This window comes from Tursiops truncatus, chromosome 1 (genome assembly GCF_011762595.2).
Source record: "Tursiops truncatus isolate mTurTru1 chromosome 1, mTurTru1.mat.Y, whole genome shotgun sequence".
Lineage (NCBI taxonomy): Eukaryota > Metazoa > Chordata > Mammalia > Artiodactyla > Delphinidae > Tursiops > Tursiops truncatus.
The window spans coordinates 75,851,514-75,879,386 of record NC_047034.1 but is presented as its reverse complement, the minus strand read 5'-3'; the positions used below and the strand labels follow the sequence as shown (position 1 = coordinate 75,879,386).

General features: G+C 37.4%; 1 protein-coding gene across 6 annotated transcripts in view; it reads left to right on the top strand.

Moving 5' to 3' along the window:
• RPRD2 (regulation of nuclear pre-mRNA domain containing 2) overlaps positions 1 to 27,873 on the top strand; it is an 85,316-nt gene that overhangs the window by 21,609 nt on the left and 35,834 nt on the right. For all 6 annotated transcript variants that reach the window (XM_033860038.2, XM_033860040.2, XM_033860036.2 and 3 more), the window contains exon 2: positions 15,673 to 15,802. In XM_033860038.2, coding sequence (XP_033715929.1) covers positions 15,673 to 15,802 — 130 coding nt within the window. The remainder of the gene's footprint in view (positions 1 to 15,672; positions 15,803 to 27,873) is intronic.

Sequence of the window (27,873 nt, the reverse complement as noted above, 5' to 3'; positions counted from 1 at the left end):
TTTTTTAAAATTACAAATACATCTTCAGCTTTACATTAATAATTTTTAAAGCCTAAAGGAAATGGAGAAAATGTCCATAAAAATATTGGCTTAATATATAGAATGTATATATTCTTAATATATAGAACGCTTATTGGCTTAAGAAATAGAAAACCTGAAAAAGGCCTAGAACCCAGCTGGTTTAGCAGCCATACGATCATGTATGTGTGTTTGCTTTTATTAACATGTGTTTTGTGGCTGAGTATTAGTTTGAAATAATTTTTTGTCTTCAAAATTTTAAACAAGGCTGTTTTTCATATCCAAGTGGATGTCTTTGCAAGGCTGCGTCAGATCTCATCAAAATAAGAAATAATCTCTGTGACTTACATTCAAGGTTGTAACTCTTCAGGATTCAATCTGTATTATAGTTATTTGTCTGTGATGAATAATGCTGCTATGGATACTTTTGGGCACATGTGCAAGAGAGGAATTGCCAGACTGAAGGGATGCAACTGTTTGACTTAACAAGTATGTGTTGTCAATTTGTTTCTCATTTAAAATCCCATTAAAAGTACTTTAAAATGATCAATAAAACTGACAAATCTTTAGCCAAAGAAAAAAAAAAGAAGATGCTAATTACTATTAGCAGGAATGAAAAAGGAGCAACAGTACAGATCCTGCAGACATTGAACTTCTAGAAGTTTTGTAGTTAGATTTTACAGTTAGGTCTGTAATGCATTTTGAGTTAATTTTTGCAAATGGTATGAGGTGTGGGTCAAGGTTGTTCTTTTTTTTTTTTTTTTTTTTTTAATACGGTACGCGGGCCTCTCACCGCTGTGGCCTCCCCCGCCGCGGAGCACAGGCTCCGGACGCGCAGGCCCAGCGGCCATGGCCCACGGGCGCAGCCGCCCCGCGGCACGTGGGATCCTCCCGGACCGGGGCACGAACCCGCGCCCCCTGCATCGGCAGGCGGACTCCCAACCACTGCGCCACCAGGGAAGCCCCCTTTGTTTTTTTTTAATGGATGTCCAACTGTTCCAGTACCATTTGCTGAAAAGACTGTCCTTTCTTTATTTCTTCATTAAATTGCCTATGCACCTTTGTCAAAAATCAATTAACCATATGAGTCTATTTCTGAACTCTTATTTTGTCCCATTCATCTGTGTCTGTCCTTTTGCTAATGCCTCACTGCCTTGATTACTATATCTCGTTCTGAAATCAGGTAATGTGAATCCTCCGACAAGATTTTCAAAATTACTTTAGCTATTCTAGGTCTTTTGTCTTTCCATTCAAATTTTATTTTATTTATTTATTTATTTAATTTATTTATTTATTTTTGGCCCTGTTGGGTCTTCGTTGCTGCATGCGGGCTATCTCTAGTTGCAGCGAGCAGGGGCTGCTCTTGTTGCGGAGCACGGGCTCTAGGCACGCAGGCTTCAGTAGTTGTGGCACATGGGCTCAGTAGTTGTGGCTCGTGGGTTCTAGAGCACAGACTCAGTAGTTGTGGCACACAGACTTAGTTGCTCCGTGGTATGTGGAATCTTCCCAGACCAGGACTTGAACCCGTGTCCCCTGCATTGGCAAGTGGATTTTTTTTTTTTTTTTTTGGCAGGCAGATTCTTAACCATAACCACTGTGCCACCAGGTAAGTATTCCATTTAAATTTTAGAATCAGTTTGTTTTTTCTAAAAATCATGCTGGGATTTTGATTAGGATTATATTGAATCTATACATTAATTTGGGAGAGAATTGACATCTTAACAATATTGAGTCTTCCAACCCATAAATATGATATATCTCTCCACTTATTTAGGTCTTCTTTGATTTCTTTCGTCAGTGCTTTGTATTTTTTTCTCTGCATACATACCTTATTTTGCTAGATTCTACCTAAGTCTTTCTTGCTGTTATAAATGGTTCTATGTTAAAAAACTTTTTTTTCTATTATGTATTCTGCAACTCTACTAAACTCACTCACTAGTTCTTGTACCTATTTTGTAGATTCTTTGTGGTTTTTCTATGTAGACAAATCATGTTGTCTGCAACAAAAGACAGTTGTAATTTCTTCCTTTCCAATTTATATACCTTTATTCCTTTCCCTTGTCTTACTGCACTGGCTAGAACATCTAGTTGTAGAGAAAGGGTGAAAGTGAACATCCTGCGGCTTTCAGTATTTCACCTTTATGTATGAGAAAGTCTGATCTTGGGATAGGCAAAGATTTCTTAAGACACCAACAACACAATCCATTAAAAAATTGTTTTTATAAGCTGGACTTCATCAAAATTATGAGATTTTGCTGTGTTAAAGATGCTATTAAGAGATGTTTATAGTGGTTTTATTCATAATTACCAAAACCAAAAAAACCCAAATACCCTTCAACAAACAAACTGTGATACAAACAAACTTTAGGACATCCTTGAAATGGAATACTATCTTACAATAAAAAGAAATGAAATGTTATGTTTTGTATATTTTACCGCAATTTTTTAAAAAATGACTTAAGGGAATTCCCTGGCAGTCCAGTAGTTAGGACTCTGCGCTTCCACTTCAGGGGGCACGGGTTCAGTCCCTGGTCTGGGAACTAAGATCCTGAAGGCTGTATAGTGTGGCCAAAAAAAAAAAAAAAAGACTTAAAAAAAGAAATGAAGTACTGGTACACACACATAGATACATGTCAAATGTATTATGCTAAGTGACTCAAAGGTTATGTATTATGTAATTTCATTTATATAACTCTTTGGAAAGGACAAAACTATATGGTTAGAGAGTGGGGGTAGGGAGAGGGGTTCACTAAAAATGAGCAGGAAGGATTTGGGGGGGGGTAATAGAACTGCGGGGGTTACACCACAAAATTTGTCAAAATTTATATACCTGTACATTAAAAAGGGTGAATTTTGGTGTATGTAAATCAAACCTCAATAATAAACCTGATTTTTTTTTTAAAAAAAAAGCAAAACACCAACACAATAAATAAGATGACTTTCTGTTTCTCCACATCTTTGCCAAATCTTGGTACTGTCAGCTCTCCTTAATTTTTTGCCAGGCTTGGGGGGCGGGTAAATACTGTCTCCTGATCTTAATTTGGATTTTCCTGATTATTAATGAAGTTCTTTTTTGATTGGCTATTCAAGATTCCTATTCTGTGAAATGCCCATTTGTTTCTTTTGTCCACATAAGAAGTTACAAGGAGTTTCTCCCAGTTAGAGGTATGTCTTTGTACTCTCTTTATGATGTCTTTTTGATGAAGAGAGGTTCTTAATTTTAATAATATTAGATTTATATATGTATTGTGGTTAACCCACTTTTTATTATGGTTGGCACACTGTGTTTGGTTTAAGAACTCTTTCCCTACCTTATGGTCATAAAGATGTTCTCCTGTGTTTTTTGCTGAAGCCTTTGGTTAGCCTATTGTATTTGTCCTTATTCCATTCAGAACTGATTTTTTTTTTTTTTTTTTTTTTTTTCGGTACGTGGGCCTCTCACTGCTGTGGCCTCTCCCGTTGCGGAGCACAGGCTCCGGACGCGCAGGCTCAGCGGCCATGGCTCACGGGCCTAGCCGCTCCGCGGCATGTGGGATCTTCCTGGACCAGGGCACGAACCCGTGTCCCCTGCATCGGTAGGCGGACTCTCAACCACTGCGCCACCAGGGAAGCCCCAGAACTGATTTTTGTATATGACATGATAGAGTTCATTTTCATTTTTTTTCCATGTAGAAACACCATTGTCTTATCTACTTTAATGAATAGCATTCTCCTTTTTTCCCAGTGATCTGCAGTGCTACCCCAGTCATAAATGTCAGTTAACACAGATCTGTGTATGGGCTCTCCATTTGGTTCTAATGGTCAATTTGGCCATACCTGTGCAAATTGCATAGCCTGTTATATGACGTCATGGTATCTGGGAGGCCACATTCTTCTACCTTGTGTCTTTTTATTCTTAGGCCTTTGCACTTCCATATAAAATGGAGAATCAGCTTGTCAAATTCCTTAATGTATTTTATTAGGATTTTGACTGGAATTCTATTGAATGTGTTGATCAATGTGGAAGAACTGATCTGATATATAAGATAGTCTTACCCCTATGGTACTTCACTCTTTGTATTTAAGACTTCATTATCAGGTTATGTGGTTCCTTTTTATTTCTAACGGAAATTGTTATTTGCTAACAGTATCTACTTCAACAGACACAGAATTTTATCAAGAATTTTTCTGTAAATATAGTGAATGATATTTACAGATTTTCTAAGATAAAGCCATCCTTAAGTTCTTGGGATAAATAAAAGACCATCTTTATACACTAATGCTGCTTCTGGCATTTTTGTGATCCACAGATTATGGGTCCATGTAATCTCAAGAAAGAAATTTTTCCAGCACAGTTAACACACAAGTCTAATTATTGATCGTAAAAAGCAAACTAAGCAATGAAGTGTTTAAGCATTCATTTATTTTGGTAGCTCACAGTGAGTCAGGATCAGAGGAGATCTATTGGACTAGTAGTTTCTAGACATGGGCCAATCAATTTAAGAAAATAGAAAAACTAAAGGTGCTGAAATAGGATTGTTCGTATTTCCAATTGAGGACATTAAAATCATTACCATCATTTCATAAAGATATTTTAATTACCAGAAAAATAGGAAGAAGATAATAGAGAACCATTCTTTAACTTGGATACATTTTGCTTCAGGAAAAATAAGCTGCTATGTCCTTATTTTTCTCATTTCTCTGCAAACCAATGGAAATTTCATCACAGGCTATGGCCAGAATTTGGGAACTGCTGCACCAGGCCATATTATACTGCTTCTTGGAAATTTTTCTATAGTTATTAGATAGATGGAGAAAAAAGGGCACAGTACCTGACTTTGACAGCTGATTGGCTAACATATTATGAAAGTGTTATGGAAATTAATTCCTCTAAGTTTTTGGTAAATGTATAAGTTTATAACTCTTGGTTTCACATATACTTTCTTGGTGGTGGTGGCGACATTGATGTTGAAATATCATATGACACCCTGGTTATAAAAAGTTGATTGTTTTCTCACAAGTTACTCTTTCCTAATCTTGTGGCATCTCTCTTCCTTCTCTGTTAGAGAAGTATCAGGTGTGGAGAGTAAGGTAGATTATTGTGACATAAACTTAAGTACATAATTACCAAGATAAATTTGTTAAAAGAATTGATATATATTCTAAATGTACAGTGGAAATGTTTTGGGAATTAATTTGTTGGGATTAGCCACACTACTGTTTCCCTTCATTAATGTAAATAATAAATAGTTGTGCTCATAGTCATTGAAGATGAAAAGGAATAATCTGCTTTTTTTGGCCTCAAGTTAGACTATGGAAGTAGGCAGTCAGTCAACAAAAACATAATAAATGGCTAGTTTGTATTCAGCACTATGAAAGATGGAAGAGAAGTAAATGATATAATTGTTTCAAAGAGTTTACAATCAAGCCAAGGAAAAGCTAATGTGTGAAGCAGTACATGATGTTAAATATAAGAGCAGTGTAAGTTCAGAGTTAAGAAAGATGGAAGTGGTTTCAAGAGCTGTCTTTGAGGACCAGGGTTTTGACTTGGGTTTTGAGATGAGAATTCAAATAATAAAAGGAGAAGAGTAATGTCATTTTAGATGGAAGAAATAGTATGAACATTTTTTAAAATCCATGAACAGACAGCTTGGCTGTTTAATTAACCAACATTTGAATTGTTCCTGAACAGAGTTTTGGTTATAATCAACTTTTTAAAACATTTCGCTTATTAAATGATATGTACATAGTTATTCTGCATAGTTATTAGGTGTAAGCAATTAAACAACTCATATAAATCTCTATATTTAGTATTACTATAGACAAACCAAGCGTTTCTGAGGTCAGCTGAGAAGAAAACTGGTTGAGTTGAAGCCCTCGGACTTCTCCGAAGACTAGGGTTCCCAAGTGATTCCGCTTCTGATTTTTTTGTAACCTAGATGTTTCACAAGCCTCCTAGATGTCAGGAGCCAGAATAGAGCAAGGGAGTCCTGGAATTGGAGGAGCTAAGAATAAAATAGCCTTTTCTCTCCCCATTTTCAGAGGCCAGGGTTAAAGAGAAAGAAACTATTGTCATACATATCTTAATTTAGATTAGTTTAATCAAATGGCATTTTCCCCTCATACTCACCTGATATATACTAGCTTACAGGGAAGGAAAACTGGGAGAAAACAACTGCTGTTAGTGAAGTATTTGACTTGTTCTCTAGTAGGTACTATAAACAGACATTTAACATATTATTTATTCCTTCTAAAGTCTTGAGCTATTATATTCATTTTAAGGATGGAAATAAAGGCTCAGAGACATATAATTTTAGTCAAGGTCGTGACTCAGTTATTGAGGTAAAATTTGAATTGATGTATGTCTGAGTCCAATTTCTGTCTTCTTTCTGCTATACCATCCTCTGAAAGGAATGAGAATTCTGCTGTATGTATTTGAGACAGGACTCTCCTTAGCACTAAGGTGAGGCAGATTACATTATTTATTTGATATTCCTCTTTTCACCAGCATTTTCGTATTAGTGAAATCAGGGTAAACTTGAAAGAGTAAATGTTATGAAAGAGCAATGGTGGGGGGTTGTTGTTTAAGACTCTGTAATATAGACTTACAGAAGATGGATTTGGTTAACAAGGGACAGGAGTAAAAGGTTCAATCTCCTTCACATCCTAGATCATTGCTTGGTGTTATCTAGGAGACCCCAAAACATTTGGGGATAATTGATAAGAGAGAGAGAAAGATAATTTGGAGCATGGGGGAAGATGAGGCCTGGATGGGGATGATTTTAGAAGGGAGGCTTTGGTTAGTATTCATTTATTCAATAGAAGATATTAATTGTATACCTGATAAATAGTTGATTGGCATTGAGGTACCAAGCCAGTGTGCTGAAAGAACTCATGGTCTGATGAGGAAACATTTAAATGGATGTTTTAAATTCCAAGTGAAAAAGTACAGTATCTATATACAAGGTGCTTTAGCAGTATTGAGGAAGGACATAAAATGTAGTGGCATAGGGGTGTTTTCTTTTTAATTTTTAATGTATTATTTTGAATAAGTAAATACATGCCCAAATTCCAAAAAGTGTACGATAGAAAATGAATTCCTCTGTCATGACTGTCTCTATCTCTCTTGATCCCTTGGTTTCCTTCTGTAGAGGCATCACTGTTAGCAGTTTCTTATATATCTTCCCAGAGGTGTTCTCTATAAATATGAAGTATATGCTTGTTTGTACTTTTTGTACACATATACTAGCAAAGTAGACCCATCATATCTTTCTTTTTTTTTTTTTTTGCGGTGCGCGGGCCTCTCACTGCCGCGGCCCCTCCCGCTGCAGAGCACAGGCTCGGGACGCGCAGGCCCAGCGGCCACGGCTCATGGGCCCAGCCGCTGCGCGGCACGTGGGATCCTCCCGAACCGGGGCACGAACCCGCGTCCCCTGTATCGGCAGGCGGACTCCCAACCACTGCGCCACCAGGGAAGCCCAGACCCATTATATCTTGTTTTTGCTTTATATCTTGGAGATAGTTCTAAATGAACTATAAAATGAACTATTAAAAACACAAGTTTTTTAATAGTTACATACTTTTCAGCTAGATGGAGGTAACAGAATTTACCTAGCGAAGCCCCTATTAAGAACTTTTAGGATATTTCCAGACTTTTTTTGGAAATAGTGCTGCAAGAATATCTTTGTACACAGGGACAAGCATACTGGTGGGATTAATTCCCAGAAGTCTGGAGAATGCATTGAAACTACAGACAGAGATCAGTTATTAAGAAGTTTGTTGTAGTAATGATGAGAAACTGAAGTAGGGTAGTGGCAAAAGAAATGGGGAGGGAAAAAATGAACTAGAAATTAATGTACTTCATCAGTTCTAGGATGTACATCGTCTTTTCACATTTTAACATGTTTGAAAGCAGTATGTATTTTACAGTTGATGGTTTCATTCAGCTAACTGGAAGTACTTTTAAAATTTCTTGGTGGTATATAAAATGTGCATGTTATAAACAATCTTATCTTAAATTCAGAAATACGCAGTAATAAGAAGGTAGGATTAACAGGACTTAAATGTAGAAAGTAAGGGGAAGCAAGAGGCAAGGTTGACATGTATTTTTTGTTTTCTCCACTTTCAATATGTAAACCATTTTTCTATTTTCTGTATGGTCTTCATATTTGATTAATGATTGTCAACTCTACTACTGGTGGATATTTAGATTCTGATTTTCTTTTGGCTCTTTACAGATCATTGATAACACTGAGTAGTTTTCTGTTTAGAGTTAGGGAATGTTTGGATTTAGTAGATTTCTAGATAATTATATATAACAATATTTAACAAATGTTCCTAGTGGCAAATTATTCAAAGAACTTCTGAGTTGATACTTCACAAATGTTGAGAGACCATTTTGAATTTTTTAGCTTAGATGTGGCTCTTTCAGTGTACATTGAAGTCATTTACTCGGGTTCTAAAATCAGTACCTAAGACAAAAGATTAATTCTTAAAATCGTGCACTAATTAAAGTACCTAACGGTATCTTAGATGGAAGTCTGGTCCCTATCTATTCTGTAGGTACTCAGAAGCCAGCTACCTTATGGGATTATTAACCAAACTGAATAGAAGACTATAGTACTCATTTTTATGAGTACTTTTTCTTTTCTTTGTATTTTCCTTCTCCTTTTTTCTAATTTATTTATTCAAGAAATAGTTACTGAAAACCTACTATGTGTTAGGCATGGTCCTAGGTGCTGAGAATTCAACACTAAACAAAACTGACGAAAATCCTTGTCCTCATTGGGGGAGACAGGCAAAAGATAAAGTAAGTAAATTATAGTATATCGGGTGGAAAAAACAAGGGGTGATAGGAGTGTTGGTGGTTTGATGTTGCAGTTTTCCTGGTCACGGAAATACAGAAAGTCACTGAGAAAGTGACATTTGGGCAAAGATTTAAAGGCAGTGAGAGAGTAAACCATGAGCTTATAGGGGAAAAGAATGTTCCAAGTAGAGGGAGCAGGGAACTCAAAGGACCCTGAAGCAAGAGTATGCCAGGTGTGTTGTAGGTCTTGCAGTTGCAAGGTGGCCAGAGTGGCTGGAATGGAATGAATGGTTACCAGGACTGGGGATCAGAGAGATAATGCAAGGTCAGATTGTTTAGGACTTACAGGCCATAGTAAGGACTTTGATCTTTACCCTGAGTAAGGACGAGAGCCGTTATTGGAGGGATTTAAAGCAGCAAAATAATAATATGATCAGATTTATATTTTGAAAGGATCTAGACTGAAGTGGGGCAAAGGTAGAAGCGGGGAGACCAGTCAAGAGGCTAATTCAAGCAAAAGATGATATGACTTAAACCAGGAGGCAATGATAAGTAATAGTTGGAGTCTATGTATTTTAAAAATTTGTTATTTTTAAATAATTTCAAATTTAAAGCTGCAGTATATTACAAATACCTCTTGTGTGCCTTTCACCAGATTCCCCAGTAATTAACGTTTTATCATATTTACTTTAATCTCTTATTGCTCTCTTCATATACATGTACACACACACACACACACACACACATTCTTATTTGAGAGTATGATGCAGACATGATGCCCTGTTTAATACTTCAATGTCCTTAAAAGCAGTTCATTTCCTTATATAGTTGTATCAATAAGCTTGGGCTGCCATAACAAAATACCACAAACTGTGTGACTTAAACAGCAGAAATTTATTTTCTCACAGTTCTAGAGGGTGGAAAGGCTAAGGATCAAGGTCTGACAGGGTTCAGTTTCTGGTGAAAGTTCTCTTCCTGGCTTGTAGATGGCCACCTTCTTATTGTGTCCTCACGTGGTGGAGGAGGGTTTGGGGGGAGGCAGAGTTCCTCTGATGTCTCTTATAAGGACACTCGTGTCTTCTTATCAAGGCCCCACCATTATGTCCTCACGTAACCTTAATTACCTCCTCATAGACCTTATCTCCACATACAGTAACATTGGGGGTTAGGACTTCAACATATGAATTTTGGGGAGACACAGTTCAGTACATTGCAACAGTTGTTATGTAACATCTGTACAACCACCAAAACCAGGAAATGAAAACTGATACAGTACCACCATCGAATCCACAGACCTTAATTGAATTTTGCCAGTTATCCCAATAATGGTCTTTTTTGTTGTTGTTGTTTGTTTGTTTTTTGCGGTCCGCGGGCCTCTCACTGTTGCGGCCTCTCCTGTTGCGGAGCACAGGCTCCGGACGCGCAGGCTCAGAGGCCATGGCTCACGGGCTCAGCCGCTCCGCGGCATGTGGGATCTTCCCGGACCAGGGCACGAACCTGTGTCCCCTGCAGCGACAGGCAGACTCTCAACCACTGTGCCACCAGGGAAGCCCCAATAATGGTCTTTTAAAAGTCCAGGGTCATTTGTTAAGAGTTGTCATGTCTCCTTAGTTAACTTCAGTCTGAAACAGTTCTTTAGTCTTTCCTTATCTTTCATGACCCCGAATTTTTTGAAGACTATAGACCAGTGACTTGTAAAATAATCCATAAATTTGTGTTTGTCTGTTTTTTTGTTTTTGTTTTTAGATTCAGGTTATGCAGTTTTGGGCAGGAATACCACAGAAGTGATTCTGTGTTCTTAAAGCATTACATATATTTGGAGGAACATAATGTCAATCTGCCTCATTAATAGTGACATTAACTTTTATCTCTTGAATAAGCATATGTTTTCTATATATAACTGTGAATTCATACCAAGACTTCCAATTACAGTCCAGCACCACAGGGTTTATTCTAACCTCCTTCTTTCTGCATTTGTAACTTCCTAAATCTGTATATATTTCAAAGGTAGCGTTACTGAGATCTGCATTGTGAGTTTGGATAGGGAGTGTGAAAGAGGGGAGTCAAGGATGACCCAAGTTTGGGCTGAAAAAAACCACCACAGAAGAAATGCCATTTACTGGGATGGAGAAGACTATAGGTGGAGAGAATTAAGACGAAGAGATCAGAATATCACACGTTGAGTCTGAGCTGTGTATTAAATATCCCAAGAGAGATGTTGGGTAGGAAGTTGGATATTTGAGTCTGCAGTTCAAAGAATAGGTCCAGGCTGAAATACAAATTAGTTTAAGACAACCAGTTAAACTTTTTGGACAAAAGCGATTATATTTCCTTAATCAATAATGGAAGCAGCAAATATATATTACAGAAAATTATAATACAGGCAAGCAAAAGTGAAAAAAATAGAGATCAGTACTGTTAAAACTTAATTCCTTATTCTTTCTGATCTCTTTCACAGATTTTTTTCCTAACATGAGATCATTCTGTAATTACTGTGTTTCCCCCAGTTGATGATTTATTTCCATTTCCGTAAATTTTCATTTTATCTGATCCCAGACCACATTCGCATTTCTTCAGTTGATCCAAAAATGTCATTTACAGCTGGCTAGTCCAAACCTATATCCATTTCAGAAACACAAATTAGTTACATCAGATTGCTCTGTACCTTGAGTCTCTTTGGGGCGGGAATCTCCTGGTTAGGACTCCAAGCTTTCACTGCCAAGGGCCTGGGTTCAGTCCCTGGTGGGGGAACTAAGAGCCTGCAAACCACGTGGCATGGCCAAAAAAAAAAAAAAAGTTTGGGGTGATTTGTTTTGGGAAGTTGAGGTAGAGAGGGGTCAGAATCTGACATGAATTAAATTTAAAATTTTTGACTTTTTCCTGTGGGTGAGTAGAAAACACTGAAGATTATTTAGGATGGGTTATCATAGAAAAGGAAAGTTCTGTGAGAGAGAGAGAGGTGTGTTTCTGGGAACTGTGAGTAATTCATTAAAGGTGGAATTTTGAATTTGAAGGGGGAAGAGATGAGACTGGAAGAGAAGGTAAGATCCAGAATGTAAATGAAGACTAAGGTGTTTGGGCATTTTCTAGTAAGCAGTTGGAAATCATTGACAGATTTGATCTGAGAAATAGTTGGATACTGTTTACGTATTAGAAGATGAATTTAGCAACAATGTAGAGAATAAATTTGAGAAGACCAAGTCCAAGGCAGGATAACCAGTTAGGAGGCTATTTCAGTAGTAGTCCGGGTCAAAAGTGATGACCCAGCAAAGAGCAATGGTAGGAAGAGAAGAAGAGGGGATAAATTTGAAAAATGTTATTGGAGACAAAATTGGCTAGACTTGGAGATTTATCAAGAGGGGGTGAGGGTCAGGTAGGGAAGAAGAAGAGCCAAAAAAGACTGCTGAAATTCTAGCTAAATACAAGAGCAGTAACAGATGGAAGAGGAGGAAGATTATTAATAAAATATTGAAAAACCAAGTTCAAGGTATTTCTGAGACTTTGAAGTAGATGTGTGCATTGACTGGTAAAGGGAAATCCAAGCATGAAATCTATGGATATGGGAGTCATTGGTACTTAGTTGGTAGTAGTTAAATGTGGATAATTATGCTGATAGCATTCCATTTTCTGTTGGCTAAGCACAGTCCTAAATGCTTTACATACATTGTTTTATTTAATTCTTATAACAACCCATGAGTTTGTCATTTTGCAAAGAAAAAAAAAGTAACATATAGAAGTTAGGTAATGTGTAAGACCCTAAAGCTAATAAGTGATAAAGCCAGGAATAGAACAGACTATCTGATTTTGAACCTGAAATCTTACAACTCTATGCTACGAGTGAATCAAGAAGAGTGCTCAGGAGAGAACCCTGGGGAGCATCAACATTTAAAGGAAGATGGGGACTTCACTGGTGGCGCGGTGGATAAGACTCCACACTTCCAGTGCAGGGGGCCTGGGTTTGATCCCTGGTCAGGGAACTAGATCCCACACGCATGCTGCAACTGAGAGTAGCATGCCACAACTAAGCCCATGTGCCGCAACTAAGAAACCTGCATGCCACAACTAAGGAGGCTGCGACCTGCAAATAAATAAATATTTTTTAAAAAGAAAGAAATAAAGGAGGATGATCACAAGCAGAGCTGCCTACCTATCATGTCCACCTGTGTATATATATGGAGGAAGAGCTAGAGACGTCAGAGGAGAACTAAGAGAATGATTATAACAGAAACAAAAAGGGATTACTATAGCACATTATTCTGTGTGCCAAAGCCTGGTGGAAATGATAGTTCTTTGTAGAAACAGCATTTAAAAAAAATCTCCTTTTGGGGCTTCCCTAGTGGTGCAGTGGTTAAGAATCCGCCTGCCAATGTAGGGGACACATGTTCGAGCCCTGGTCCGGGAAGGTGCCGTGGAGCAACTAAGCCCGTGTGCCACTAACTACTGAGCCTGTGCTCTAGAGCCCGCAGGCTACAACTACTGAGCCCATACTCCTAGAGCCCGTGCTTCCCAACAAGAGAAGCCACTGCAATGAGAAGCCTGCTCACCACAACAAAGAGTAGCCCCCGCTCGCTGCAACTAGAGAAAGCCGGCACACAGCAACAAGACCCAACACAGCCAAAAATAAATAGATAAAATAAATATATTAAAGAAAAATCTCCTTTGGGTTTAATAAGTTGGGGTTTATTGGTAATATTGGTAATTGCTGTTTGAGTGAAGTGATGGCAACATAAATGAGATAGCATAATTTATATAAGCCTCCTCACATGGTAGATTGCATTTTTTAAAATAAATTTATTTTATTATTTTATTTTTTGGCTGCGTTGGGTCTTCATTGCTGCGCGTGGGCTTTTCTCTGGTTGCAGCGAGCGGGGGCCACTCCCCGCTGCAGTGCACGGGCCTCTCACTGCAGTGGCCTCTCTCGTTGCGCAGCATGGGCTCCAGGGCGCCGGCTTCAGTAGCCGTGGCGCACGGGCTTAGTTGCTCCACGGCATGCGGGACCCCCCCAGACCAGGGCCCAAACCCGCGTACCCCGCATTGGCAGGTGGACCCCCAACCACTGCGCCACCAGGGAAGCCCGCATATTTTTTAAGTACCAAAAAAGGTAGCTCCTATAATTATGGAGTTACTAGAAATTAGAGACAGTGAGTATATAACACTCTTTCAGATCCCTAATCTGAAAGATCTTAACTGACTTAGGTAAATTGATCTGGATGGGTTTACGTATGGGTACATTAAAAAAAAATAAATTTATGTGTTTATTTAATTTTGGCTGCATTGGGTCTTTGTTGCTGCGCGTGGGCTTTCTCTAGTTGCGGTGAGTGGGGGCTCCTCTTCGTTGCGGTGCGCAGGTCTCTCATTGCAGTGGCTTCTCTTGTTGTGGAGCATGGGCTCTAGGCACGCAGGCTTCAGTAGTTGTGGCACGCGGGCTCAGTAGTTGTGGCAAACAGGCTTAGTTGCTCCGTGGCATGTGGAATCTTCCTGGACCAGGGATCGAACCCATATCGCCTGCATTGACAGGCAGATTCTTAACCACTGTGCCACCAGGGAAGTCCCTGGGTACATTTTTTGAGAGAACATAATTCCCGTCTAATGATTTCTGCTTCTCTGTGAAATAGCATATAAAGCTTATCTCCTGAGAGTGAGAATGTGGTAAGAGAGGGCGCTTGACAAGAGTGGTAAAAGTTTGAAATAGCTCTTACAGCAAATGAGAGAGGATGCTGATTAAAGACATATGGAAGGAGGGCCCACTGAAGGAAGGGACTGAATTTACATTGTTTCAGTACTTCTGGTGGTATGATTTTTCTTCAGCAGAACCCAGGGGCAGAAATAAAGGTGCAGTAAAGTCATTCAGTTAGATTGATCCAGATTTAGGATTTTGTTGAATACATGTGATAGAAAGCCTAAATTGTAGGGAGGACGAAAAGCAAATGAGGGTTTTGATATGAGTGGTTTTGATAATGGATCAGAAAGACTCTGGAATTGGTAGAGAAAGAATTGAGTACTAAAAGAGACTATATGTGAGTTAGAGAAAATAAAGAACTGAGATCTTGATGAAATTGAAGGACAAATATAATGGGCGGCTGTGGTCAGAAAGGGTGATTTTAAAATGTAGAAAGAAGTGGTTCTTGGAGGTCACTGCATTTGAGGTCGAAACTAGAAAATATGATGAATCATCTGTATGGACAGTAAAAATTTTCAGGATAATAATAAAACTTAGGGTGGCTTTGCTCAAGGTTCCAGATAGTAAATTGATTGGGCCCTGTCCTGGACCTTAAAAAAGGTTGATGTGGGTGAGTTTACGGGCTCAAATTACTTATTTCCCAGGACATTCGCCTAGTGATGAAAGTGGCAGCAGAGCCTCTCTTCCAGTAGATGGGAGGACTTAGGTGTATCTGGACTGGTTGATGAAAAGAGTCTGTCTGCAATAATAATGTAGAGGAGGTTAAGCAATTTGCTTGCCTAAGGTCACATTCTGATTGGATTCTAAAACCCATTCTCCTTCCACTAACCCTGGTGTTTTTGCAACAAATTGAACTACTTCAACTCAATTTTTTATCTTCCCAAATGTTTGGGAGAACAGTTTTGTTTTATTTGAGCTTCTCCAGAGTTAATGGGTTTTTTAGTGCCAAATACATACAAAGTGAAGTAGAAATTTACTAAAGGAATACCTAGAACAGAAACTTAACCTGAAGCAGTCAAGATTTTTAGGCATTAGGTTCAGTAATTTGATCCATTAGCTCATTTGTCTGTTTATTCATCATCCATCCTTGTAGTAGCAGTTATACAGTTGGAGAACACTGTTTGGAATAAGTTGTACTAAGTATAAATTGACTCATTTGGTCTTATTTATTGACTTTTGTCATCTCCAGCTGCCTATCCCCACCGTTTGAATCTCTTTTACCTTGCCAATGATGTCATACAGAACTGTAAAAGGAAAAACGCAATCATATTCCGTGAATCGTTTGCTGATGTACTTCCGGAAGCAGCTGCTCTAGTGAAGTAAGTAAATTCTTACTCCTCTTTGGGATCTAAGCTTAGAAAATTTAGAATTTTAGTTTCCTGTTAGTAAGAACTGTAATAGTTGCACATGTTTGAAGATCCAAGGATATTTTGTCCAAATTGTTCATTGTAACTTTCCTGGTAATACACTTTTCTTTTAAAGACTCTTTCCTCCCTTTTTGAAAACTTGTCTGTTATTTATGCTCTGCCTCTTCTCTCCTAACTTGACCAGGAGAGTGCATCTCCTGGTCATACTCTCTGGCTGTACTTCTTTCTAACTGCTTTTTCTGTTTTTGTGTTTTTTACACATTTCCATTTTTCTTTCAGAGTCTTTCTGAAATCTTGCCCCCTTCATGAAATCTGTGTAATTAGGGAGAAATGAAAATATTTATTCTTAATTCCATATTGATTTACTCCATTAGCAAAGCTGTGTCCATCATTTCTCAAAGTGCTGGAACACTTATATTTGATCTTATTTTTGTCCTGTATTAATAGTGTTTTCCTTGTGTTTCATCCATCCTGTTTGCTTGGTGTGAGAAACACACACATCTACACACAATTGGAGGATAGACAATTATATGGAAAAATCAAAATAGCTAAATATTTCCTCGAATTATGTACTTATTAGCATAATATATATTTGAATATATGACTATCGTATATTATTGATCCATTTGTTAGTATTAACCCAGTTAGAATGGAATGATCCTTGTTACTTCCTTTGGATTGTAGACTTAAGATGTCTACTTTGGTATTACAAAAGATTAAAATGTCTTATTTTTATATACTAAGTAATAAAGATTTATACACATCAGAAGTACATAAAATAATAACAGTAATATCACCTACATTTATTGAGCAGTCATAATTGACCAGATATTATTATTATTATACAAAGTGCTTCGTGTACTTCAGGTTGTTTAAACCTGAGAACAACATTTAAAGTGGCTATTACTATTACCCCCATTTTAAGGCAGAGGAAACTGGCTTAGAGACATTAAGTAGCTTGCCTAAGCTCTCACAGCTACCGGGTTGAGGGCGGGGGGCTGGTATTTGGCAGAATTCCTACCCAAGCCTGTCTAGACCCCGAAGCTTATGTTCTTTGCCACCTAACCACTAGTCTGTGCTGCTTCTTTACAAATATAAATCCAGTATAATTTTGAGTAAGAAAAGCAGTGTGCTACATGATCTCCACTACTTAAGAGTTTCTGCTGCAAATATCATTATAGTCTTAAAAACTTAACCTAATGTATCCTATACTTAGATTTCGTGACCTAGTTCATGGATTAATATAGGGTTGTCACCTTTTATTTTACCATGTAAAGATATTTTTAAAAACAACTACTTTGTATTACTATTTCACAGAAAAACGTAGGAATGGCATAATCTCAGAATAAAGTACAGTCCTTTAAAATTTTAAGCTCTGAAAATGTTTTTAACTCAATGAAGGATATCTTCAGAAACCTATGATAAAATCAGACTTAATGGTGAAACAATAAAAGTATTTCAGGACAGTGATGCCCTCTATCATCATTACTGTTCACCATTATGTTGAGATTCCATTCATTTCTAAATAAATAAATAAATAAATAATGAGAAGGCATTTAGAAGAGATAGAATTATCATTATTTGCAGATAATAGGATTACCTACTTCAGGGGTGGGCAACCTTTTTCTATAAAAGACCAGATAGTATTTTAGGCTTTGCAGGCCATAGGATCTCTGTTGCCACTACTCAACTCTGCCATTCTAGCATAAAAGCAGCCATAAGCAAATGGGTGTGGCTGTGTTCCTAAAACTTTACTTACAAATCAGGCAGCTGGCCAGATTTGGCTTGAGGTTTGTAGTTTGCTGACCCGTGGCCTACATAGAATCAACTAATAAGAGAGTTCAGTTAAATAGCCAGATTCAAGTTCAACGTAGAAAAGCAGTAGATTTCCTATATATGCTAGCAGTAACCAATTAAAAATGTAATTACAAAAAAAGATTCCTTTTGCAACAAGAAGTACTGCCTCCCCCCCCAAATAAAGGAAACCCCACCCCAAAATAAATATAATAAGAAGTATGTAAGGCTTTTATAGAGAAAGTTTTATAAGAAGACCTGGATAAATGAAGAGATAGATACATACTTTTTTTTTTTTTTTTTTTTTGGTGGTACACAGGCCTCTCACTGTTGTGGCCTCTCCCGTTGCGGAGCACAGGCTCTGGACGCGCACAGGCTCAGCAGCCATGGCTCACGGGCCCAGCCGCTCCGCGGCATGTGGGATCCTCCTGGTCCAGGGCACGAACCTGCGTCCCCTGCATCGGCAGGCGGACTCAACCACTGCGCCACCATGGAAGCCCGATACATACTTTTGAAGGGAAAGATTTGGTATTGTTAAAAATATGATTCTCTCCCAATATGTAATCTGTAAATTCATTGTGTAATCCCAGTCAGAATCTCAGTAGGGTTTGATGTGGAAGGATATATATTCAAGATAATTGTTTATAAGAACATCAGAGTCAGAGTTCCCCTATCAATTATCTGTATATATTTTAAAACAATAATAGAATCAGGAGTAGAAGACTATATCAGTGAAACAGAATATATTCTCACTTATAAAGAAATTAATTATAAAGTATATGATAAATGAGAGTATATTAGGATATGAGCTTTAGTATTCCATAAACAACCCCATCCCATCCCCCTTTTAAATTTCTGTTCATGGTTATACTTTAGACTCATTTCTACCCTTTTGTGAATTCATTTCTCTTAATTTAAGGCTATCATTTAAATCCCTTTAATTGAGGAGGGGCAAATATTTAGAAGTTCCAGACAGTTAACCCAGGTGAGTGAAGTGGGTGGACTGTAAGGAAAAACCCATCTAAAAGGGGCAACAGCTACTCAGCCCTAGCCTGTGGCCATAAAGAAACATGAGTTCACTGTTGACCTATGCTTTCAGACCTTCCAAAGACTTTCTCATTTTTTAAGCTAGGTCAAAATCTAGATTCTTATATGAAGCCTCCCAATTTTTAAATGTGTGAAGCTAAATCACATTCTAAAAAATTTATTGCTAGCCAAACAAAACACATCTGATGACTAAATTTTGGAGTTACAAATAAATTTTAGTAAGTGGGTGAATTTGCAAATACAGAATCTGCAATTAATGAGAATCAACTGTATCTAGAAATAAATCTTAACAAAAGATGTATAAGATCTCTATTGAAAAAATTATAAAACATAATTGAGAAACAGTATAGAAAACCTAAAGAAATAATTTGTGGATAGGGAAGACTCAATATTTAATGTCATTTCTTCCCAAATTGATTTATAAATCCAAAGCAGTCTTAATTAGGCTCTGAGTAGTGTTTTTCCCCCCTATTTTATTAATTGATTTTGAATTTTGTATGGAAGTGCAGAGAGCTCCTTCTTCCCCTTCCCCCACAAAGAGAAAGCCTAGAAACTCTTGAAGAACAACAAGGTGGGAAGACTGGCTCTACCAGATTTCAAGACTGATTATAAAGCTACGATAAATAAAACAGTGTGATATTTGCCCAGAGATAGCCAAAGAAACTGGTAGAACGTAATACAAAGTCTAGAAACAGACCAGTATATATACTTGGTCTGTGTATGAAACTATTAGGTAGTAGAAAAAGAATAACTTTTTCATAAATATTGCTGGGACAAATTGGCTATATAGAAAAAATTAGATCCCACTCACATCATACACAGAAATCAATTGCATATTAAATACTTAAACATGAAAGAACTACAAATCTTTTGAAGACAATATAGGAGAATATTTCATGATCTTACCTCATAAGATTAATAAATACAGCTACATTAAAATGAAGACCCTTCCATTTAATTCAAAGACACTATAAAGAGTGAGAAGACAAAGGGCTTCCCTGGTGACGCAGTGGTTAAGAATCTGCCTGCCAATGCAGGGGACATGGGTTCAAGCCCTGGTCTGGGAAGATCCCACGTGCTGTGGAGCAGTTAAGCCAATGTGCCACAACTACTGAAGCCCGGGCGCCTAGAGCCCATGCTCCACAACAAGAGAAGCCACTGCAATGCGAAGCCCACGCACTGCATCAAAGAGTAGCTGCCACTCACCACAACTAGAGAAAGCCCGCATGCAGCAACGAAGACCCAATGCAGCCAAAAATAAATTAAAAAAAAAAAAAGTGAAAAGACAAGCCACAGAGTGGGAGAAAATATTTTTATGCAGTCAACAAAAGGTTTATATCCAGAATATATAAAGAATTACAAAATAAGAGAAAGACAAAAAATTTGAAGATTTTAGTTTTACCTGGCACTTGTAGAAATCAAATCAGAAATTATTTAAATATTTATTAATGACTTTTAAAACAATAAACGTTAATAACCAACACTTAAAATTTTAGTGAAAAGAGTGGTGGTTTTTGCATTCTTGCCAGATCTCTTTAATGTCTGGCTTAATATCAGACAGCTATATTTTCTTACCTGCTTTTTGCATTCAGTCTGTTCTGATATCATGTCATATAGCCCTAGAACTGTTGAGACATATCATTACATATCATATAAGTTAGGTCCCAATCAGGAGAGATAAATCACATATCAGTAATTTAAACAGGGAAAATTTAATATGAAGAATCGTTAAGTAGGTAAAAGGTAGCTAACTACTAGAAAGAATAAACTAACTCTAAGGTGTTATGGAATAGTATCTGCTGAAAGCAGCTACTACCTCTGAACCTGAGGGAAAAGTAAATAAGGACTCACCCCACCCCACCCCAAGCAAGATTCAGACCTGAGGAAAGAGTGGATTCCTGTAAGAACATGCTACCTGTCACTACTGGTTAAGAAACAGGCTGGAGAGCACTCACCGCTGAACTACAAAAGCTATGCTAAAATGCACCCAGGATGCCTCTAAGCTGATCCACTTGAAAATAGAACACCAAAAGAAGAATCCGTACTGCCTCTTCTAGCCTCTCGGTGTCACTCTAGGGCTCTCTGTTGTCAGTCCAACACTGAACCAAGGGGAAATAGAGTTTGCAGAGTCTGGCTCCGGTACCACAAGGGAAGGGCATGTTAGAGCTGAGAGACAGTAAATTAATAACCAGCACACATACGTACCAGATAAGGCATAAATCTTAAAGTCCACCAGTACGAACATTAGCAAGATTGTGGCACAGTGGAAGCTCTTATATACTGTTGCTTTGAGGGTTGATTGGTATAAAACAACCTCATTTAAAAAAGTTTATGTACAGGGCTTCCCTGATGGCGCAGTGGTTGAGACTCCGCCTGCCGATGCAGGGGACACAGGTTCGTGCCCCGGTCGGGGACGATCCCACATGCCGCGGACTGGCTGGGCCCATGAGCCATGGCCGCTGAGCCTGTGCGTCCGGAGCCTGTGCTCCGCAACGGGAGAGGCCACAACAGTGAGAGGCCCGCGTACTGCAAAAAAAAAAAAAGTGTATGTACAGATCTTGCAATTCCACCCATAGGCTTTTACCCCTGAACAACTTTTGCATATGTGCAACAAGATCAGTGGAAGGGCATTTTCATAGCAACATTGTCTATGGTAGTAAAAATTTGGGGAATTCCCTAGCAGTCCATTGGTTAGGACTCTTGTGCTTCCACTTTAGGGGGCCCAGGTTTGATTCCTGGTTGGAGAACTAAGATCTCACAAGCAGCGCAGCACAGCCAGAAAATAAATTAATAAAGTGAAAACCCTAATAAAAAAATTTGGAAACATTTTTCTACAGTAAAGTGAATGAATTGTAGCATACTGGAATACCAGACAGCAAGGAAAATTAATGAATTTCAGTTATATGCAGTGACAGACAAATCTCACAAAATATTGATTGAAAGTACAAAGGAATGTTTACGTATATATAGTATGAATCCGTTTATATAAAGTTCAAATTTGGTAAAAAATGAACTCTTGTTTATACCTACCTACATGTTAAAACAAAGAAGAGTAAGGAAACAATTATCACAAAAGTCTACCATCCCAGGTAGGTGGAAGGGATTGTAAACTTGAAGGCGTCCATTCAGGTCCTCTGGGGAGCTAGCAATATTTTATTTCTTGACCTGGGTTGTGATTACATGGCTGTTCACTTTTTAATCATTTGTTTATAATATATATCATATGTAATTATATGCAACTTTTCCATAATGTAAGATTTATTTGGACTAAACAATTTTCAAATTACAGTATTAAGTAAATGAATTTAAGAAGTTGATTCCTTTTGAAAATCAAATTGGCAGCCTAGTAGAACAAATTGTATAATCAACCGTAGAGCAGTACAGTATTCCCAATTAGGTATGAACTCTGTAGAGTTTTGTTTGCTCTATCCTTTCACCTTCCTTATACACTTAATATCCTCAAGAAATTTTCCCTTCCTGACTTCTACTTCCTAGTCTGGATTAAACAATTCTTCTTTGCTACCATTATACCTGTCTCTACTTCTGTCATAGCACCTAACACACTGCCTTGTAATTGATACACATGCTTTTTTTTTTTTTTTTTCTGTATGCGGGCCTCTCACTGTTGTGGCCCCTCCCGTTGCGGAGCACAGGCTCTGGACGCACAGGCTCAGTGGCCATGGCTCACGGGCCCAGCCGCTCCACAGCATGTGGGATCCTCCCGGACCGGGGCACGAACCCGTGTCCCCTGCATCGGCAGGCGGACTCTCAACCACTGCGCCACCAGGGAAGCCCGATACACATGCTTTTTGTCACCAGTTTCTATCTCCCAGACATTCTGCTCCCAGCACAATGCTTGTCACATCATAGGTGGTTGGTTAGCTTGATGCATGGATGGAAATACCATGGAGAGCTGTAAAGCTGTATTTCTTAAGTACAGGCCTAGATATTCCTAGATGGGTCCATAGATATAGTTTAAAGGGTCTGTGGATTGTCTAAGCGTATTCATTGTCATCCGTATGATTACCTTATTAACAGTTCTGTGACTCATTTTCAGTGGCTGTGTTATCATGTGTTTGTATTTTGACATAAGATAATATTACTTTATCAAAGGCTAATGAGGAAAGGTTAAAGATGGCTTTAATATATAAATAATGGTTTGTATCAGTTGAAGGCACTAATAATTTCGACTGAAAAAAAAGTTCATAGTAGTTCAAATGGAGAAAAATGGTGAAATAATTGAATGATAATAGTATTATAGGCTTGATAAATTAAAAAAATATTAAATTCAGTGTATATATTCAGTATCATGTTTGCATTGCACCTTGTACTTGGTTTCGACAATATTTATCACTTTAAATCAATGTTAGGATGAATGGTATTTACTGTATTTTTGTTTAATTTGCAAATTCTGATTTATAGTTGTTGAAGAACTATAAAATGTTTTCAGGGGAATCATATAGGGTAAAAAGATAAATGGAGACTTTGCGATCATATTCATAGGAAATCCAAGAGAATTTACAGACTAATGAGGATTCAGCCAGGTTGCTGGATACAAATCAACATATAAGAATCAATAGCATTTCAGTATATCAGAAATAACCAGTTAAAATATAATTTAAGAAAAAAGGAATATTATTAGCAGTAACAACAAAAGCTTATAGGTACCTAGAACAAAAGTGTGTTGAGACCTTTATGAAGAAAATTATAAATAGTTTCAAAAACACAAAAATCAGCATGTAAATACAGTACACTTTAATCAAGTTCCCAGTAGGACATTTTAAGAAATTCATTATACTGATTCTAAAATTCATATAGAGGAGTCAGGAGTAGTCAAGACTGTTGATAGAAAGCCAAGTTGGACTTAACCTATGAAATATCAACAATTATTATTTGGCTATAGTAATTAAAAGAGTATGGTATTAATACAAGCATAGACAAATAGATTTAAGGAACAAAACAGAGAGCCCACAAATGGACTCATACATATATGGGACCTCTGTAAATGGTAGCAGTTTCATTACAGTTCATTGGGGGGAAGATGAACTCTTCAATAAGTGATTCTGGGACATGGACTTTCTGTGTGGAAAAAATAAAATTAAATGTTAAATGTTTCCCAACACAGTACACAAAAATATATCCCAAATGAATTACCTTGATGTATAAAACAAAACGTTAAAATGTTAGAAGAAAATATGAATATGTTCATGACTATAAGGGTTAGTTTAGAAAGCTCTTAAGACACCAAGAACAGATAATAAAAGTATTTGTAAATTTAAGTGCATCAAAATTAAACTTCTGCATTATAGAAGACACCATAAAATTAAAGACAAGTGACACACTAGGGAAAACATTTGTTATAGGCAAATAAAAAAGGTAAGTTTTATAAATGGGGATTATTTTAGGAGATACAGAGTAGCAAGTTTTTAGAGATAAAAATCTCTCTCCATCTAATTTCTGAGCTACAAGGTTTTTTGGATTAAGTATTGACTGCCTCCTCCTTGAGTTGACCCAGTATTTGGTCTTCCATTCAGTCAGTTGGCAAATATTTATTAAGAACCTGCAAGATATATAGCACATTATTCTGATGATGTCCCAGAAATAAGATACTGATAAAGAAAAGATATTCTTGAGTGAGGCACAATATTATGCTGTTTGGTTCTGGTTTTGTTTTGTTTTGTTTTTTTGCCACTCTGCGCAGCTTGTGGGATGTCAGTTCCCCAACCAAGGACTAAACCTGGGCCCTCGGCAGTGAGAGCGCGGAGTCCTAACCACTGGACCGCCAGGAAATTCCCTAGTTCTCTTTATTTTATCTGTGATACCTGGGCACCTCTTGTACTCCTTATCAACTTTATACCTTGAAATAATTGGCTAATACCTTGCTGTTTTTAGAAGTGGTCCAGGGGCGAGGGTTGCTAGCATAGGAAGCATCTATTCAACATCCTAGCAATTCTGCAAGTCAGTCAATTTTTTTGTTACTTATAAGTCAAACAACAAAGTTTATATTTAATTATGTTGTGTGTGGTAATAATTGTATGTTCTGTAGAAATTAAGGTTGTGATCAGTAATGGCTGAAATAGAGGTCTAGAATTACAAGGTAAGTAAAACTGCTATTTTGGATTTTGTTTTGGTTTTTTATTTTAGTTGAATTTGTAAATTCAAGAGATGGTTGGATTGTGGAAGTTTGAGAGTTCTGTGTTCATATAAAGAACGAATCTAGCCAAGAATTTTAGAGCTAACAGAAATTGTTTAGTAAAAATCATTTTACAAATGAAGAAACCTAGTTCCCAAAAGACTTCTCACTGAAACCAGAACTAAAACCTCTAGTTTCCCCATCTAGTGCTATTTTTTACTATATTATACCCTGGTCTTACTTTTATGATTTCTTAGCAGTTGCTGTTTTTCCAGCATATTTTACTTGAGACTTCGGCGAATAGCTGTTGGGACTTCATAATGAATAGTTGGATTTGAAAATGACAAAATCCAGTTGTCATTCATTCATTTACTATTTAGTGAACACTTTGTAGGTGCTGAAGAAGCAACAGTAAATAAGTTATAACTCCTGCCAGGAGGAAGCTCTGTAAACAGACATTTACAGATAATTATGACTTGGCTTCTGGCTGAATGGCCAGCCATCAATTCCAAAGGGTCCTTTTTTATAAAACAATTACATTCTTGACAAAATATAAGCTGAACCAATAACAGTGGACATATTAGAATGGCAGAGCTGACATTAATTAGTATGCCTATCTCAGGGTACCTACCACATGATCTGGGCTCTGGAAAGGGGATAAAGTAGTCTTGAGTCATAAGTCCCCCTGGCTTCCAGTATAGATTTGCTCTCCAGGAACACATTTCCTACTTAGCTCACCAGGAATCTCATAGATCAAAAAAATATGTGCTCACCATCAAAGGTCGCCAAATACATTGGGAAACAAAGCACCACAAAGGAGAATCAGCAGATTTAGATCCCCTCACAATGAGCTTCAGATACTAGAATTATCAGACAGGGTATATAAGACAATTATAAGAGATGTTAAAGAAAGATTAAATGGAATAAAATGAACAATGGATAAGATATTTGGGCAAAAGAACCAGTAGGAATTCTAGAAAGGAAAAAGAGATTAAGCTAGAAAATAGTTCTGAAGAAATTAGAATGCAGCAGTAGAGAGAAGGAAGTGGAAAAATGAAGAATAGAATGAAAGGCCTAATTAACATCAAATGAGAATCCTGGAGGAGAGAACTTCTGAGTTCTTTCAAAGAGGTAATGGCTGAGAACACTTTGAAGGTGATGAAACAAACAAAACAAAACATGAATCTTCAAAGATAGGAAGCACAACATATACTAACCAGGGTAAATAAAAAATTTATATCTAGTCATTCATTGTGATGAAATTACAAAACAAAAAGATTTTTAAAAGCAGCCAAAGCGTTCACACCTACTAGGATAACTAATTTAAAAACAAAATAAAACCAGAAAATAACAAGTGTTAGAGAGAATGAGGAAAAACTTCTGCATCTCTGTAGGAATGTAAAATGGTACAGCTGCTATGGAAAAAGTTTGATCGTTCTTCAAAAAGTTAAACAGAGAATTACTATATGATCCAGCAGTTCTACTCCTGGGTATGTACAAAAAAAGAAATGAAAGCAGGAAATCAAATGGATGTTTGTACACCCTTGTTCATAACAGCACTTTTTACAATAGCCAAAAGAAGGAACCAGCCCAATTTTCAGATGAACAGATAAACAAAATATGGTATATACATAAAACAGAATATCATTCAACCTTAAAAAGGAGAGAATTCTGACATACAACGTAGATGAATCTTGGAGACATTATGCTAAGTGAAATAAACCAATCACAGAAGCACAACTATTGTATGATTCCACTTATATGAAGTAACTACAGTAGTCAGATTCATAGAAACAGAAGGTAGAATTGTGGTTATACGGGAAATATTGTATGACTCCATTTATAGAAAATGTCTAGAATAGGTAAATCCGTAGAGACAGAAAGATTAGAAGTTGTTAGGAGCTGGAGGAAAGGGGTAATAGGAAGTTAATTGTTTAATGGCTACAGAGTTTCTGTTTAGGGCAGTGAAAATTGTTGGAAACAGACAGAGGTCATTGTACAACATTGTGGATATAACTAATGCCACTGAGTTGTACATTTAAAAATGGTTAAAATGGCAAGTTTTATGTTATTATTTTATGACAGTTGAAAAAACAGTAAACAAAAACCAAAGTAGTCAAGAGAAAAGACAGAGTCAGATCACATGCACAAGGACTACAGTTAGACTGACAACAGACTTCTAAACTGCAACAGTGAAACCAGAAGGCAGTTACGAAAAATATTTTTATAGCACTGAAAGAAAATAGCCGTCAACATGGATTTGTGGGACTTCCCTGGTGGCACGGTGGTTAAGAATCTGCCTGCCAATGCAGGGGACACGGGTTTGAGCACTGGTCTGGGAAGATCCCACATGCCATGGAGCAACTAAGCACGTGCACTACAACTACTTAGCCTGTGCTCTAGGGCCCGCGAGCCATAACTGCTGAAGCCCTCGTGCTTAGAGCCCATGCTCCACAGTGAGAGGCCACGACAATGAGAAGCCCGTGCACCACAACGAAGAGTAGCCCCCACTTGCTGCAACTGGAGAAAGCTCGCGTGTAGCAATGAAGACCCAACGCAGCCAAAAATTAATTAATTTAAAAAAACATGGATTTGCATTACAAAGCAAGACTACTTTCAAGAGCTAGACAAACCATATAAAGATGATTCTCCAGAGAAACAAAAACTGAGAACAATTTACCATCAACAAACTTCTGAATCACTTTTACTCTGGGAAGTTAGCAGTAAGAGGGATGGTGAATCATACTAGCAATAAAATATATGAAATACCTAAGAATAGCCTTAACAGGAAATATGTGAGACCTTTATGAATAAATTGTATTTGGGAATGTTGAATATAAATTTACTAATGCTTTGCTGCAGTAAAGAATAATGTATTAGTAATTCACAGATATTAATTAGAAAATAATGCTTTGTCTAAACTAATATATTCTCCTAATATAATTCAAATTAAAAATGCCAAAATAGCACCTCTTTTGGAACTTAACATTACTCTAAATTTACTCCAGGAAAATAAGCAAATGAGAATATAAGAAATGTTCTGAAGTAT